At 45.3% G+C, this 18309-nt stretch overlaps 1 protein-coding gene across 5 annotated transcripts in view; it reads right to left on the bottom strand.

Annotated features, from left to right (window-relative positions):
* DENND1A (DENN domain containing 1A) overlaps positions 1-18309 on the bottom strand; it is a 624449-nt gene that overhangs the window by 50531 nt on the left and 555609 nt on the right. For all 5 annotated transcript variants that reach the window (XM_030885630.2, XM_045290194.1, XM_045290191.1 and 2 more), the window contains 3 exons: positions 16781-16852; positions 15496-15552; positions 3519-3650 (listed from right to left, as the gene is read on the bottom strand). In XM_030885630.2, coding sequence (XP_030741490.1) covers positions 3519-3650; positions 15496-15552; positions 16781-16852 — 261 coding nt within the window. The remainder of the gene's footprint in view (positions 1-3518; positions 3651-15495; positions 15553-16780; positions 16853-18309) is intronic.

Genomic DNA, 18309 nt, shown 5'->3' with positions numbered 1-18309 from the left:
ACTATAATTTCATTTATTTGGCTCTTGTCTGGAACCTTGTCAACATGAAAGGCACCCGACTTCTCTGGCTTTAGAACAGCAATGGATTGTCAGGGAGCTCAGTTTGTGGACAAAATGCCTTTCATTATAGAGTCCAACTTGGGACTCCGTAGAGTGGTCCCAGGAGTGACGAGGTTGCTTCTGTGGGTCCCTCAATGGTTTTTTATCACTCAGGGTTGGGACTGTGCATTTGTGGGTCTGTCTCAGTCCTGCCTGGAACTCCGCAAGGGCAAGGGCTGTGGGCTTGTTTATCTTACACATCGTGGGCCTCAATATATGGATGAATAGATGCGTAATTACATGCAGGAATGGTTATAGCCTTGAAGAAGGAACTCCATTGAGGCAAGGGCAAGAGGGGCTGTGTGTGTGTGAGACACTCCCCTGCCAGTGGCTGCTCTTGTTCAACACTAAGCACCCACTCTTGCTGGCCCCGCCTCTGCAGAATTGCTCTTTGTGGGCTCTGCAAAGGGCCTCTGTTAGGCTCCTCGCCAGCCTGCCAAGGAGCTGCATGGAGCACTCCAGGCTGGCTGCATGGCACCAGCGATGCAGGGCTGAGACTAGTATTGCCACCATTCCAGGGCTGGATGGTCTGAAAGAATGAGCTCCACCTCAGAAATGAAAACCCACGCCAAAGACGTTTTCTGCACGAGCCCGCACACTTTGTCCAGTGCACCTACTGCCCTGGGCATGCCAGTCTGAATCGCCAGATCAGCAAGCAAAGGCCGTGTTTGGCGGGGGAGGTGACACAGCCTCTGGAGACAAACTGACCTAGGTTTTGTACCAGTTTTGATGGCCCTGGCTCCTGAGCCCCGCCCGGGCTCTGCATCCAGAAAATGTGGCGAATGATCCTTCCTCAAAGGTCTGCGGCAGAGGGGACACAGAACACAAGGTTCTGTGGTTTCCAAGAGAAGAGGGTACACTCCTGAGGCTACAGGTGTGGTTCAGGTGACACACGGATGAATACCTCAAGTTTTAATTGTATGTGCCTGAAAGGGGGTGTGGGGTGAATAGAAGCAGTCCATCATGCCTGTGACCTTACTAATGTTCCCCCCGTAAGTTGGTATGGCTATCGGGTCCGAGTCTGGTTACAGAAAATAAACGATCAAGTAAAACACAGCCCCACTTGTAGGGGGCGGTGGCCAGCAGTTTGGAATTGGTCCTCTCAAGATTCTTCTCTGGGGAGCTAGAGAGGTGGAAAACGCATGTCTGCCAGTAGTAGGCGCTCTAGAAATGCTCTCTGCTACAGCCAGCGGCCAAGGGAACCAGGCTGGAGGACAACCTGCCACGGGGCACAGCCTAAGGAGTTAAAAGCAAGGGGTCTGCGGTTTCTCTGCCCATCCCCCTGCAGCTAATCTGTCACCCAATGAAGAAGCGGCCAGCACAAGCGAGCGCACTGGCAGTTCACGTCCAGCAAACTGATTAAGAATGTTCAACCAACAGCAGACTGTAGACCTCTCCAGCGAAAATAAATAGAGTGTAGACTGTATGCAAATGCGTTTGTCACTTTGACAGCACGTCTCAATTAAGGCATCTCGCGGCTGTGGGGAGGCTCTGTGGCTGCAGCTGGAAGGTAGAGACCGCTGCATGGCTGATACTGGGGCTTGACCTTAATCCGCATGCATGCATTAAAAAAAAATCCTGCCTTCCTGTACACTTGCATAATGCTGGCAGCCACGTGAGGTAGGTGACAAACGGGAAAAAAGCCACTTTCATCCTCTCCACTTTACAGACCTGTGAAGGCACAGACAGCTCTTATTTCAACAGAGTTTGGGTGCCTTTTTTAATTGTTTATCCCCCCTGTGTGCATGCACAAACACACACCCACACACTTGAGTGAGGGGACACACGGACACACACACACACACACACACACACACACACACACACACACTCTTATTCTGCATTGAGCTAAGAATGCACTAAAGCATCTTCACTTCTTGCTGGAGTGGAAAGAAGGTCTTTCTCCATTTCAAATGGGGCCTCCTGTGTGTGTGTGTGTTTCGAAAATGGAATGTTTAACACCATGAAATCCCTCTTCCCCGCCCCTTCTTTCTCTGTAATGGGCTCCCAACTACAGCGGCGGGGGTGGGGGGTGGGGGGTGGTGTGGTGTGTGTGTGTCTTTTCATGGGAAGGTTAGTGTGTTGGGGAATGAGGACAAAAGAAAGCAAGAAGCTAGCTCTGGAATGCCATGCTGGCGACAACCGAGGGGGTTGGGGGCAGGCTTTCAGCAAACAGCCATTTCCCCAGCAGGGCCTGTGCGCGCGTGGAGAAGGCAGCTCTTTGGGGGTGAAAACACCAATGCTATTTGGAGATCACCATTAACCAAATGAGCACTGCCTCCTGGGTGGGACTTTCTTCCGCATTACGTCTGTTTTATAGCATCCCTTTTAAGTGCACAATTGGAAAGGGAGGGTGGGGGGTGAACCACCCCAAGTTGAAGATGCATGTACATCTTCTCTGGAAATATTGATTAGAGAGGACGGATTCCTATGTTCCAATGAACTTTCCCCTTCCACTAGTAACCCATGGCTACCATTTCATCAGTTTCTTTCATTTCCAAATAGCTCAATAGGCACTTGATAAATGCCTGTTTGAAATGAGCATTTTTTTTCATGGTGGCTTCTAGGTCTTTCATGTGGTGAAATAGCAATCAAGTGATAAAAGTGCTAACGGCTATTTGAATCATGTTTCATCTAACACATGGCTAAAGGTTCAGGTGACTTAAAAGATAAAGACCCTTGTACAGTCCAGATACAGCCATATGCAATGAACAAAGCCATTTCTCATAAACCCCCAAAGCTATGGCTTTTGCTAATCAAGTACCAATTCCAGAGAAGCCGAGGAGGGTACTCGATCTCCTTTTCAGCCCCAAATATAATATAACCACTGATGGGAAATGGAAATAAAGATCAGTTTCTCTACTGAGTATATTGTTTTACTTAAAAGAAATAAGAAATCAAACAAATAGACAATGTTCCAAATGCTTGGGTCAACAAACATACTTGGTTAAAAAAATCAAATCTCCAGAATCAGACTGCGGGTATTTACTCTGAGAAGCATGACTCCTAGTATTGATTTTCAGGACGTACATTAATAAAGAACTCCTAATTGATTTTTTTTTTAAGATTTCTCTTGTTGCCTTTTATTTGAAGGTGCAAAGAAGGGCCTGGGATGGTAAAGTGTTCTAATGAGACGCTTAGCTAACAGAGGCCCCTTACATGGAGTGCCCTGGAGTGGGGGAGACAGCAGCTGCATTGAATGACTTCGGTCAACAGCTGAGCTAGCATCTGATTAGAGCCAGGCTGTCTCCCTGAGAATTTTGAACACACACCTTCAAAATGGTTTTGCACCAAATCCACATTGGGAAGAGGTAAAGGGTCCCAGGGAGTTGTTTCACCATGAGACAGCGGAAAGAACTGTCTGTGGCATGTGCTGCTTCTGCCAACCAGTGGCCTGGGCAAAGGGCCAGGGTACCTACCTGTCCAAAATGGACGGTGATAGGCCTCCGGTCTTCTCGGAGCTTGGGGTCCTTGGCCTCCGCCAGTGGGGACAGTGCTGTCTTTGGTAACTGCTCTTCTGTGGTGGGGGCACAGCCGTTCTCGGTGATGTCCTGAGGGGAGGAGGAGGGTCCGGGTTGAGCACAGGTACTCCCCAGACCCCAGAACCCTGGAGCTCAGTCAACACTCAGCGTCAACCCTTCTAATCGAAGGGGCAGAACAGGAAGGCTTACTTGGCCCTTTGACTTTTAAGGTCCAGAGAAGTCCTCGTGCATGAAATTATTCAAATTACACACATTAAATTACAAGACAACAGAACGATAATTCATGATAGTGGGGGGGGGGTAATGATCTTTCATCTTACTATCTTACAAACTGCTATTTTCAGTTTTATATATTCACTTTGGCTCACACACAGACATTTAAAAATTACTTGTAATCACAGCTCATGTATAATTTCATATGCTGCTTTATAAACATCTCCATGCTCCAAAGTCATTATGATGGTAATTTTAATGGATGCATAATATTTCCTTGAGTGGATATACCATAATTTAATACACCATTCCACTACTATTGGACATTTAGGTGGCTTCTAATTTATTTACATTATAAACACCAGAGTCATAAATATTGCAGCTTTTCTTTCTTTCCTTTTATGGAAATCCCTAGGAATAAAATTATTACTAGGTCAAGAGAGAGAAGCCTCTCTAAGGTTTCTAATGCATCCTACACTGAAGGGCTTCCAATTTACACCAACCACCAGCGATGGATGTATTCTCAGTTTCATGGAACTCCTGTTAGTCTTATCGTTTTAAAAATGTATTGCTAATTTAATAGGTGAAAAATTAGACCTCATTGTGGCTTTGATTTGCATTACTTGGAGTATTTGTGAGTGTGGACATTTTTCTCTTTGCTTACCGATGAAGCTACTGTTGTGAAAACAGCCTCTGCACGCCCTGCCTTTCCTATCCCGGCCTGTCCCCTCACGGCTCCCTGGCAAAGGCTGAGTCAGGACTTCAGGATTTTCTAATAATTTTTATTAGACAACCAAACCGAAATCTTTAAATCTAGAAATCCAGTTGATTTGTTCTTCCGAAGGATAGAGTAAAATTTTAAGGAAAAGGAGCCACAATATGCAAACCAGCGAAGGCTCCTTGGCTCACACTGGCACCTGGCTGCCCACACGGGCTACATGGAATGCGGACGGTGCCTGCATGTGCAATAATGGCCACATGCCTTATTAAAGTCTTGATTAAAGTTGCTTAAATCCTCATTGGAACAAGGTGGAGAAAACACACGCGAGTAAATAACATTTAGATAATCATTTTCCCACGAGTAAAAATAACTCATACCCAGAATTAAATAATACATACAAGTTACAACTCCTTTCATTGTAGAAACACATGTAGATTTGGGTCATGAGAACGTATACCCTTTGAGTACGTGCTAAGTTCTGTATATGAAAGACTTTTACAACTTTGGGCTCTCAACTTTGTGGCTGAAAAATGGCCAGGCATGGATGAACGTGGTCCCTTATGGAGCAGCAATGTATTAAGGAAGAAACATACTTAACATCCCTGAGCCTCAGTTTCCTAATCTGTAGAGATAACACAGCTATGAACACCAAAGGAGAGAATGTTTAGAAATTATTAAACCCAAACCCATTGAGTTGATTCTGACTCCTAGTAGCCCTATAGGGTTCCCCAGTCTTGTCAATCATTAATGGAGTAGAGAGCTTAATTTTCTCTGCTTCAGGGGGCGGGGGAGGGCAGGGGGGACTGGTGGGTCTGACTGCCAGCCTTATGGTTAGCAGTCCAACTCCTTTCCCACAGGACCGCTCCATAAACTATAGGAATTTTAGTGACAGAACACATTCACCCTCACCACCCCAGCAGTCTTACTTCCTGGCCTCTTTTCTTAAAGAATCACGGCTACCTGCACAGAGGTCAATCCTAGGAAATCTTTGTTGCCCTTAGATGACATTGAGTTGGTTCCAGCTCAGGTGACCCATGTATAGTAGCATGCAACACTGTCTAATCTGAAGCCATTGTCATTACCATTGCTATATTTGAGACCTTTACTCAGTCACCACGTCAGTTAGTCTCATTGCGTGCCTTCCTCTTTTTTCTTGACCCTCTCTTCCTTACTAAGCACGACACCCTTCTCTAGGCACTGGTCCCTCAAGATAACATGTCCAAAGTACATGGGATAAAGTCTCCCTATCCTACCTTCTAAGGAGCATTCTGTTTGTACTTCTTCTACGACAGATTTGTTTGTTCTTCTGACAGTATATTTAATATTCTCACCAACATTATAACTCAAAGGACTCAATTATCCTTTGATTTTTCTTATTCATTTTTCAGGTTTCACGTGCACATGAGGCAACTGAAAATACCTGGCAAGGTACACCAGAGTGACATCTTTGCTGTTAACACTTTAAAGATTTTTTTTAGCAGCAGATTTGCCCAAAGCAATAGATTGCTTGATTTCTTGACCTCTGCTTCCATGGGCATTGATTGGGGAGTCAGGTAAAATGAAACCTTTGACAACTTCAATATTCTCTGTTTATCATGACGTTGTTGCTTAGAGACCCAATCATGAGAAGTTTGATGACGTTATAATCGTACTGAAGGGTGTAGTATCTGATCGTCATCAGTGAACGCTTCCAGTCATCTTAGTGTTCAGTAGGTCAGTCTGCAGCATCTCTGTCTTGCAGATTGGTAATTAGTCTTCCTCCCTTCTGGTGCTGTGTCCTCTTTCCTAGAGTCTACCTTCTCAGATGATCCACTCAGCATACAGACTGAAGAAGGTGAAGGATACATCCCTGACGCACACACTCCTCTTGATTTTAAGCCACGAAAGTATTCCATTGTTCTGTTTGGAGAACTTCTTTGTCCATGTGCAGGTTCCACACAAAAATAATGAAATGTTCTGGAACTCCCATTCTTTGCAAAGTTACCCATAACTAGTTATAATTCAGTCAAGAACATTTGCATAGTCAATAAGACACAGGGGAACATCCGTCTGGTGTTTGTTGATTTCAGCTAAGAGTCATCTGACAGCAGCAATGATATCCCTTGTTCCCTGTCCTCTTTTGATTTTTGGCATTTCCCCGCAAGTGTTTTGAGTGATTGTAGGCTATATTCTAGGTGTGTGATATTAATGTTATTGTTTGGCAAGTGCTGCATTCTGTTGGACCATCTTTCAATGGAATGGGCACAAGTGTAGATGGATCTTTTCCAATAATTGGCCAGGTCTTTCAAATTTTGAGTAAGTGCTTCCAGTGCCACACCAGTTTGCTGGAACATTTCTTTCTTTTTTCCTTTTAAAAATCATTTTATTGGGGGCTTGTACAACTCTTATCATAATCTATCCATACATGCTGGAACAGTTCAATTGGTATTTTGTTACTTGCTGGAGGCAGGTTTTTGCCAATGCCTTTTGTGCAGTTTATACTCCTTCCTTCAGTCCTATTTGTTCTTGGTCATGGAAATGGTTGAATGGCGACCAAATCATGTTGATGCCATGAATCTGTATTGCTTCCGCCTTCTCTTGATACTCATGGTCATTCAATATTTTGCCCATAGAACCCTTCAGTATAGCAACTTGAGGCTTGGCCTTTTCTTCATTTTTTTCTAGTTTGAGAAATGCCAACCAAGGATATTCTTCCCTTTTGGCTTTCTAACACCAGGCCTTTGCACATTTCATTGAAATATTTTGTCTTCTAGAGCCACCCTTTGAAACCTATTCAGCTCTTTTATTATTTCTTACATTTGTTTCAGCTACTCTAGGCTCAAGAGCAAGTTTCTGAACCTCTTCTGACATCCATTTGATCTCTTTCCTGTTTTTCAATGACTTTTTGCTTTCTTCATGTATGATGGCCTTGGTGCCATCCCACACTCCTCTGGTCGCCGGTCGTCAGTGTTTTTATTGCATGGTGTCTAAATTCAGGGAGGAGAGACTCAAGATGGTACTGTGGATCTCGTGGATATTCTTCTCCTCAGCCTCATTTGAACTTACACATGAGCAACTGATGGTCTGGTCTGCAGTTGGCCACTGGCTTTGTTCTGACTGATGACACCGAGTATCTCCATCAACTCTTCCCATATATATAGCTAATTCCTATGTATTCTACCCGGTGAGGTTCACATGTACAGTTCCCACTTGTATCGTTAGGGGTGCAGGAGGTATTTCCAACAGATAGGCTGTTGGACTTGCAAAATCCTATCATGACATCTCAGTCCATATTTTCTAATTATGGATACTTTTTTGTTTTCAACTTCTGTATTCTAATTACTAGTATTTATCAAAGGAAATGGAATCCTTGAATATTTATATCTCATGTACTCAGGACATGTTCCAAATACCTAGAAAAGGACACTCATGCCTGTAAATTGGGAGGGCATCACAAAGGAGAAAAACCTTCGGTGAGATGGAATGACACAGTGGCTGTAGCAACTGGCTCCAACTTAACATTGTGAGGACGGTACAGGATCAGGCAGTGTTTCATTCTGTTGTGCACAGGGTCACTATGGGTCGGAACCAACTCAACAGCACCTACCAAGTGGCATTAATGAACCCAAATGGAGTGCTCTTGGCATTTCAAATTAGACAATCAAATGGTCTATTATGCTGGAATGACAAATGAAAGAGGAATGATGTCACACTGTCAAAAAGATCTATCCCACAGTACAACACTGCTACTGACAGGATAACAGCCATATGCCTACAAGGAAGACTGGTTAACCTGACTACTACCCAAATTTACAAACTAACCACTCATCCCAAAGATGAAATAATGCAGGACTTTTACCAATCATGTTTACAGGAGCCTCTGTGATAGTTTGATAAACAACATGGGGAGATGGTGAACTCTTGGTTTTTCAGAGAGAACTTGGAACAGGTGGCCAACTACAGCTTGGCTTAGAGCCGAGGCTAGTCTCAATGAGGCTGCGGAGCAGTGACGAGAAAGGCTGCCTATCAGGATGGCTCTTTGGCAAAGGGGCTGCCTTAATGTGCTCAGGACAAACGGGACAAAGAGGAGAAGGGGCTCCTTCTGTACTAGATATCAAAGGATAAGGGGCTTTTGGGATCCTGGTAAGGCAATGGATGCAGTGGGTAGGCAGACAGAAGAGGTTGAAAAAGGTTGCCAATGTTTCGGGGGAAATTGTGTGTGTGCAGCTAACAAAAATGAGTACGAGAAGAAAATGTTCTGAAATTGATTGTGTGATGATTGCACAACTCATCTTAATATGATTGAACAATTAAATCAATTAAATGCTACATGAAGTATATGCCAATAAAACTATTTTAAAAAATAACAAAGAAATGAAGAGAAATTGTAATGCAATCTGATAAGGGATCATACCTATTGATTGAAAACTAAGGTGATTTACAGATGGGTCACAAGGAAGAGACGAGCCAGTCAGGGTTCAGTATAGCACCAATGAAACATACAACTTTTCTTCTAGTTCTTTAATGCTTCCTTCCCCCTACTATCATGACCCCAATTCTACCTTACAAATCCAGCTAGACTAGAGCATGTACATGAGTACAAATAAGAGCTGGAAACACAGGGAATCCAGGACAGATAAACCCTTTAGGACCAATAATGAGAGTAGTCATAGCCGGAGGGTAAGGGGGAGGTGGGGGGAGAAAGGGGAAACCGATCACAACCATCTAACTATAACCCCCTCCCAGGGCGATGGACAATAGAAAAGTGGGTGAAGAGAGACATGGGTCAGTGTAAGACATGAAAAAAATAATAATTTATAAATTATCAAGGGTTCGTGAAGGAGTGTGGGGGAAGGTAGGGAAAAAATGAGGAGCTGATACCAAGGGCTCAAGTAGATAGAAAAGGTTTTGAAAATGATGATGGCAATAAATGTACAAATGTGCTTGACACAATGGATGTCTGTATGGATTGTAATAAGAGCTGTATGAGCCCCCAATAAAATGATTTAAAAAAAAAAAGAAAACTAAGATGATCACTATTCAAAAAAGGAAAGTATATATATAGTAGTTTTTGGGGAAAAGGCTTAACTTGAGCTTAAAGTAAAAATACTGAAAAAACAAAACAAAACCAAAAACCTGTCTTCTACCGTTGGTTTCCCTATTAACCAGCATCTAGCCTTTCCAATTCACTCAACTTCTCTGCACTCCCCCTTTTTATTAAACAATGGGGAGATCACCACCTGCTTTGCAAACGTCAGAGTTACTGAGAGAATGGATTAAGTAAGATGAGCTGTGAGGAGCACTGGCAAGTGTCGCTGTATCATTTCAGGTGAACAGTAGACCTTAGCGCTGCAAAATGGAGCGAGCCCCATCTGAAAAGAAGAGCACCCTTGTGGTGACCACGGAATACACGGAATACACGGCAGGCACCTTTTCAGACCCTCAACCTTCATTATCACACTAATTTCCACACTAATCACAGGTTCCAAGGACAAACAACTAGGTGATCTCTCTGACAGCTGGCGGAAAGAGTCCTGCTATGAGTCAGAATTGACTTCCGGGCAGTGGGTTGGGTTGGTTCCGCTCTAGGTGGGGAGCAGGGTGATGAATTAAATGACATTAGTGATAGGGAAAGTGCTCCCCCACAACAAAGAACAGTCATGACAGGACAAGAAAAAGTTGAATTGCTTGATATGTACTTGAGGGTTGCAGCTGCCGCTGCCCAGCCTTTCAAAATAAATGAATCCAGTGTAAGGTCCATTGTAAAAAAAAAAAAAAAAAAATCAAAGGAAATTCCTAAGGGTGTCTCTGGAGCTACACCAGCAGGTGCCAAAACTTTGCCCTTTTTTTTCTCTTCTTGGTACAAAATGTCTCTTTATCTTGTATTGAAAAATGAAGTTTTTATGTGAGTGAAGCATATGCATATATGTAACATACAAAATAAGGTAAGCATTCTGGTCCACAGTAGGCTATCAGTAGCTAAGGTTTGAGGGAGTCAAAGTTATATATGGCTTTCCAACTGCACAGTGGGGCGGGGAAGGTGTCATTGCCCCTAGTACCCGAGCTGTTTAAAGATCAACTATATATATATTTTTATTTGTTTGAGCTTTGTCATTCTCAATACACACGTTTTTAGTTTGCAAATATGAAGAGGAAACAAAACAAAGCAAAATCAAAAACCCAAAAAACCAACCACCACCTTCTATATGTCACTAAAAAAAGAACAAAACATGAAGCTGACAACAGGGTAAACATGTTCTTTTCCTATGGCTCACAAACGAAGCAGATATGATACTAAGCGGCCGGTCACAGAGCAGCCAGCCTCCCTTAGGAGCTCTGCTGCCTGGCTTGGAGCTCCGGGGTCCAAGCAGCTCCCATTTCTCAGTAAAGCAAAGGAGGCAGCAAACAAGCCCTGTCTCTACCCTGTGTGATTACTATTTCAGGTCCTGGAATCATGTGTGAGAGATCCGACCTGCACCCCTCTGTGGAGAAGACAGGCACGGCATGTAATCCCTTAGGCACGAACAGCCCTGGGGGTGAGGAACCCAGGTCTTGGGAGACCAGTTGAGGGAGAGATTAAGGTCATCAGAAGGGCTCTTGGGATGAGTGAGGTTGGGACTGGACATGGAAGGAGCTGAGGCTGGGACTGCAGCAGGCAGCCACCTGAGAGCGGAGCACTCCCGCCTGGAGGAGGTAGAGGGCAGAGTCTGTTTAGGAATGGCAGATGGTCTAGTGGCTGGGGGCAGGTACCCTTGGCCAGGGAGTGGAAAAATTCGAAAGGTCTCAGCCAGGGCGTGGCCAGTGGGAGTGTTCTAGAAAGCCTGCTTTGATGGCTGTGTGGACAACCTAAAAGGAGGTGACTCCACACCACTCATGCATGGGGGTGTACTTGCTGCTCCAGATGTGGGAGGAAAGACAAGAGACAGATGGAAACTCCAGTATTGAGCAGGTTCTAGGCATTGTGTTCAAACCTGTCATCTCCTTAATCTTCATAACAGTCCAGAGAAATCAATACTTCCTCTCATTTAAAGTTAAGGAAAGCGAGGTTCAGAGAGTCTTAGTAACTTCCCCAAGGTCACACAGCTAGCATCCTACATTCCTAGTATTAAACCCAGGTGCTCTATCTTAGAAGCCTAAAAACCAGATCATGCTTTTTTGGTAGTGGGGGAGAATTTAAAGATGCCCAACCCCAAGGGTCTCAGGCTGAGGCCTTACCACCTCTGTCTGGCTGAGCTCAGGGAAGAATGCGTCCATTCTCTGATTCCTACCAGGCCCCTTCTTTTCCTAGACTACCTCACACCACAGCCAATGCAAATTAAAATATGAATATTGATATCAAAATAGTATCCAAAGTGGGAATTGCTGGGATTGAGGCTGACAGACATTTTAATGTGTCTGGAGACAGGGAGCTGACAGTTGTGTGGTTAAGGTGTGAAAATGTCTGTTGGGCGAGAGTCCACCTATATCTCCCCACCCCTCACATGCTTACTCACTCCCTTCGACATAGGGGGTGGGGATGCTTGACCAGAAAACCAAGCCTCTGTGAATCTACCTGTGAATTCGCTCCTTTCAGTCACAGGGGGGGCTTCGAAGTCAACGAGCTACATTTGTTTTTGAGAGGGCAAAGATTTAGAAACATAAAGAAGCAGTCTGGCAAATGGGCCATTTGATGAAGTGATTTTGACACTGAGGAACAAAATAGACACCCCCACCCCACCCAGGGACACCTCAAAAGACAAAATGGTGCATCCATAGGTGAGTATCTGAGTGCCCCCTGCAAAGTAATGAGGCATGTGTGTGCACATGTGTAAGGGTGTATAAGAGAACTGTTTTTAAAGCCGGGCACTGTGATGCCAGCTTTGCAGGGCACTGCAGTGGGAATGCGTGTTGTGGAGAGCCACAAACCCAGCCATGCAGCATTCTTGTGTGGGCCAGGTGTGGCAGGGAGGCGCTCTGGAGGCAAGTACTACATTCTCCCTTCGGAAAGTGGCGGCCGGATGGCATCTTGGCCATTCTGTCTTCTTCCTAATTTTGAGCGAGTCAGACTTCAAAGGAAGCCAAGCTACAGAAAAACTTGACCACCTTGCTCTGTTTCCCCAGAGATATATTATCTATCCTTCTTTCTTTTCCCCCCTGGCTCTTAGACTGAAGCCGTGCAGGCCTGGAATAAAGCCACACGACAGTATCTATTAACGATTATTTGCCAATGGTTACACAGATACTCTGAAAGCTCCTATTTCAGATGCTTTGAAAATCTGCAGCACAAATGAACAAGGGATGGCAAGGGGGCCCTGCTCAGTCATATCAGAGACGGACCCTCCACACACCATGGTGACCTCTCTGCAGGTCGGCACCACATTTGCTATTTGCAATTCAAACCCAAGGCGGGAGTGAGGAGGGCAAGACTGACTTCTTGATTATATGTGCGGGGGTCACCATTGCTATGCAGAGTTAGAGGAGGCCAGGTGGCAACCCAAGCCATTTGAAAATCGGATCTTTGTTGGGAACTGCCTGAGTTTCAGAGCAGAAAGCAGACTTGAGATGTCTACATCAGCCAGCGGCGTCTGGGAACCCGCACATGTGAAGGGGAGGGGCCAGGGGGAGGGGGCAGAAAGAGCAAAGGAAATGTTTTCTACTGCGGTGAGCGAGGTCAGGGGAAGGCAAATCTTAAATTAGCTCGAGAAAGGGAGCCAGAGAGCACCGCGCCAGACCCACGTCCTGTACATGCGGAACAATGCGAGGGTTTCAGCGACAAAATAGCTCTTCCCCATCAACTGCAAAGCATCAAGTCGGCATGAAATCTGTAAGACCAAGGGCGAAAAGTGAAAATCGAAAAGGGTGCACTAATAGATCTGTCAACAGTCCAGTGGTGACAAGCCACATTTCTATAAAATGCCTTCGCCGTTCGTGTCCCCTGAAATGTACTGACACTCTTTACAGAACATTATCTCCTGAAGCTATTCTTGAAAAGGCTGGCAGCGGGAACTGGAGGGAAGGGGAGGGGGGGATCGGCCTTAGATATTATCAAGGAAAGGGCGATGGCGTGGAAGGAAAGTGGTGGCGACTGTTTACATGACCCTTTGAACCGCCACATGATGAACCCTGAGTGTCACTGGTGATTTGCAGCGTTGTTACTGTATGTACTCGAGTATAAGCCGAGTTTTCCCAGCACATTTTTAATGGTAAAATTAGGTCCCTCGGAGGATATTCGGGCCAGCTTATACTTGAGTATGTAGGTATATGTAAAAGGCAGGACTTTCTTAAGGCCAAATGAATCTGGAAGTGGAAGGTAAGGAGATACCTTTGGCTTGATGGTCTGCAGAAAGCAAGCCTGACTAGTGTAGGGTGTGTGCCCCCCGTGGCTGCTTCAGGTAATATCTAACACCAGCCAGAGCTGAGGATCAAAAGGTACAAAGTTTGGGAAGAAAATCTACTGCCCCACCCCAACTCCATTTATGCCAGTAATCAAATTCTGCCACAAGAGACTAGGCTCAGCGCTGAAAAGGTCCATTTAGGGACTAATGATGTCCAAGAAAAGCAGCCCAGCTGCCGGTCTCTGGTGGCAGCGCATCAGGTGACAGCTAAGGTCTGCCTGGACTGACTTTAGAGGGTTACTGCCGGACTTGACTCTTAGCTGTTAAAAACTCACTCTCAGCTAAAACTCAGAACGGAAATGCTTAGTCAGAGCAAATTATTTTCCCATTAAAAGAAAGGCATCAATTCCTTTGACCATTTCAAGTTAATTAGAAGGTCTTTTGGACTTAACATTGAAACTGGTTTCAATTAAAACATTTTTAAACTGTTGAGGTAGACAAAGGTCTTTATTAGAGTGGTATACCTGGGGGTGGAGTGGGGTGGGTTGTGTGTAAGGAAAGCAAAGTAAGTGACCCCAAACAACTTTTGAGAAAATATCAACACTCATTTTAGGAAGGCAGCAGGCAACCTGGCAGTGAGAGCACACGCGGAGCCTGGGAATCGCTGGGCATGGATGGAACCCCGGTTCTTTGAGCTCTCGCACTGTGAGCCGGGGCAGGCAGTTTCACCCCTCGGAACTACACTCATAAAATGGAATTAGTACCCCACAGGGTCATGCTAAGGCGCAAATGGGAAAGCTCCTAGGCAGAACCATGCAGAGCAAGCAAGTGCTTAAAAGGAAGGTGCTGAGGGTCATGACGACGACCACCTTACTCCCTACTAATATTTTAAAATGCCCTTCCTATTATGGTCACACCTTCCTGTACACTTGTCAGGGACCAGGTCAGGGGAATCTTGCCAGACGATTCCATAAAATTCTTGAAATACTTTACTGATGGGCCACGCAGACCATGAGAGCCTCTTCCACTCTCTCTCACAGAGCCTCAAAAACCAACTACTAAAACTGGTGATGATAGTACAACTCTTCTTGAAGTGACTGAACTGTGATATGTGGAGCATACGCCAATAAAACTGTTGGAAAAAAACAGAAAACAAAACCAACTACTGGGGTCCTCTTATTTAATCCATCCTGTGAGGGGTCTTCCCGCAGCCCAACCCTTTGTGCCTGGTATCTGCATGCTGTCCATGAGCATGACAGAGTCAGCAGAGCCACTGCCCTGGGGACATCCCTGGACTTGGTTTCCGCCTGCATGGGGCTGAGGTCAGCAGTGGGAGGGGGTGTTTCCAGGCTGGGGAGGCCGTGCCAGTTTCCCTAGACCCCCGTGTACCCCAGGCCCGGTCAGGTAGGGTTGGCAAGGGAGAGATCGCCAGTGGTTAACAGCGCCAATTCTAAACTTGCTCGCCTTTGTGGGTTTAAATCAGTCTTATTGTTATTTGAAGACAGTTTTTTGTCTGTGAATATTTATAACAGTGTGAAAACTCCCAGACAGCTGGTAATGCATTTTGAAGTGTGCTAACAACACTGTATCAAACAGGCCTCTATTGATCACATTATACTTTTTTTTTTTTTGTGGCCACGCATTTCATACACGGTGCTTATACATTTTGAATAAGAACTTCAAGTACCTTTTGCTTCAAGCGGTTTTTCACCTCTTTTATTCCCATTTTTGCATGGTCTTTTGCCTGCATGAAAAATTAATTTAAGTTAAGATTCCCTTTCTGTTTCCAGCAGGGACTACGCTTGATTTCAGTCTGCCGTGGAGCGCCGCCTCTGATTACTAGAAGGAGGAAGGGAAAACGGGGCCATCAAGTTGGAAACATAATGGCTGTGAAAACAAACACAACGTTAGAAGGTTAAAAAGTTAAAAAAGAAAATCCCTCCAAGGGGCTGCAGAGAGTCTATGTTCTGCATTTCGATGGCATGGTCCCCTGGGTCCTCTCCGCCTGCCCCGTGTCACTATTCATGTGGCAGCCTGGCGGCAGCCACCAATCAAAATAGAACAACAGCCCTTTCTGGCTGCCAGGTTTGGACTATCCATTGCATTTCACCAGGTCAGGGCCTCCAGGCCAATTTTCTGTCCAGGCCGAACGCTCTGAGCAGAAGCAGGCCCGGGCTTTGCTGGTGCCACTTCCCGGCTCCCACCTGGGCAGAACCCCTTGGCTTTTCTTTCCCATTGCTTGTGCGCCCATTGTGGTCCAATCGGCAGCCGCTCACCCCATGGAGATAAAGGCAATTCCAGCCCAGAAAGGATGAACAAAAAATTTAAAAATGGAAATAAAACCAAACCACCTATTTAATTGGTACAGGGTCAATGAGCAAGTCCGAGAAATTGCCAGAGAAGATACTTTGAAAAGGCGGGGGACGTCAGGACCTGAGGCACTTCCACACTTTCATTCTGCTTGGGTGCTAGTCCCACAAGCAACGCCACTTCCTCCAGGGCAGCGATGAGAGGTTGAGGGGGGACTGGGGAGGAAAGATGGTGGGTGTGTCCCAACATGGGCATTCTTTCAGGATCTGCAAAGCAGCTGACTCCATGTGACACGATCATGGGATCCAGGTGGCAAAGGAAAGGTTTGTGTGAACACCCGACAGGACCAGGCTTGGTACTGTCACAGGACTGCAGTCCTGGGGCAGCCTGAGTCCCAACCACCCAGTCTACATTCTAAAAGCCCAACCCAGTAACCTCCCGTCCCTCTATCTTCTCTATCACAGGACTGTGAGCTGTAGCACCTTAAACTAAACATGGCATTGAACTAGTCATTCAGGTATCTCTGCTCAAAACTTCCCTGAGCACTGAGGGCTTTGGGACCTGCCTGTGCTGTCCAGGGTCTTCAAAGACACGAGCACTTAAACATCTTACGATGCCAAGGGGCATTTTGTTTGGGTCCTGACACCAAGACCCGTACTTACAAACTTATAGACAGTCTTCATGGCTGGGTTTGCTTTCGTTTTTACGGTATTCAGAATAGCTCCACTTCCTTTCTATAATAAAAAAAATGTCAATTAGCCAGTTGCACTGAAGAGAGAGGAGGCCAACACCAATAAAGAGCTTTTCTCTTTAATCAAGTTAAGCAACATTTCATGAGCATGTAACTTAATTAGAAAAACAAGCCTCGACGGTAACTGGTCCCAGGCAGTTACGGCTATGGTTATGGCAGAATGGTTACGGATGGGAGTCTGACAGTGGGGTGGACTGGGGGTGAGGACGGAGAATCATGCCCTGTGATGACTCGCAGAGGGGAGACCTCAGACTTTGTATTTTGCTTGGCACCTGTCCCCTGGCTAAAAGGAAGCTCATCACAGGCTCTCTGGGGCAAGTGCTATACTATAGCAACCTATAGTTCTCCAGAAATTCTAGTTAGCACAGACAGCACCCAGGTACATTTAATAGCAGGGATTCTATAGCTAATACTAAGCCAGGGCAACATATTCGAGGCCCCATGAGCCAGGATTGCCTGGCTTCTCTGGGAATATCCTACCCTCAGCCCGGCAGCTTCCTTTTTTCATTGTGGATCTGCATTGCTGTGGCTTTCCTTCCAATTTTATTTATTTTGTTGCTGTTGAGAATATACACAGCAAAACATACCAATTCAATAGTCCCTACATGTGCCTTTTAGTGACACTGATTACATTCCTGGAATTGCGCAATCTTCTCACCCAGTCTTCTGAGCCCTCCTCTCCTTACTAACATAAATAGACTGCTCCCTGAGGTTCCTATTTAATATTTCAAGTTGCTGTTGTCAATTTAATCCCATACTGATAGTGCTTAAAAGAGCCTAATGCTCAACGCAGATCTTTTTCACTAGTTAAGTTGAACTACTTTTCAGCTTTAAGAGACTGGAAGGGATAGGCTTGAAACAATTGATTTATGGATTGTTATAAGAGCCCCCAATAAAATGATTTATATGAGAGAGCGAGAGACTGAAAGGGTTAGTTTAGGTTTAAGATTCAAAGATGATTTCCAGGGCAATCATTTCAGGAGTTCATCTACTTTCTGGGGTTCCTCAAAGCCCAGGGCCTGTGAAAATTTGAAATTTGTTCTCCATTTCCCTCCTTTTGATTAGGGTTAATCTATGATCAAAACATTTAGTCATGGTAGCAGGGCACCATCCAGTTCTTCTGGTCTCATGGCAAGGGAGGCAGTTGTTCATGGAAGCAGTTAGTCACACACGCCCAATCCTCCTCTGATTGCTGACTCTCCTTTTTGTCTGTTGTTCCAGGTGACCAGAGATCAACTCTTGTGCCAAGGATGGCTCTTTGCAAGCTCTTAAGAACCCAGGCACTATGGAACAAGCAAGGAGGTAGCACAGATACACTAAGCACATTACTAGGCCAAGTAACTGGGATGTCTCATGAAACTATGGCCCTAAACTTCTCCATCAAGGAACCAAACCCCATGAGGTGTTTGGTTGTACATAAGAAGTCTCAGAAGCTACTTT

This window comes from Echinops telfairi, unplaced genomic scaffold, assembly GCF_000313985.2.
Source record: "Echinops telfairi isolate 266 unplaced genomic scaffold, ASM31398v2 ScPeMD7_32;HRSCAF=126, whole genome shotgun sequence".
Lineage (NCBI taxonomy): Eukaryota > Metazoa > Chordata > Mammalia > Afrosoricida > Tenrecidae > Echinops > Echinops telfairi.
The sequence above is the reverse complement of the archived record's forward strand: the minus strand, read 5'-3'. Positions and strand labels throughout refer to the sequence as shown.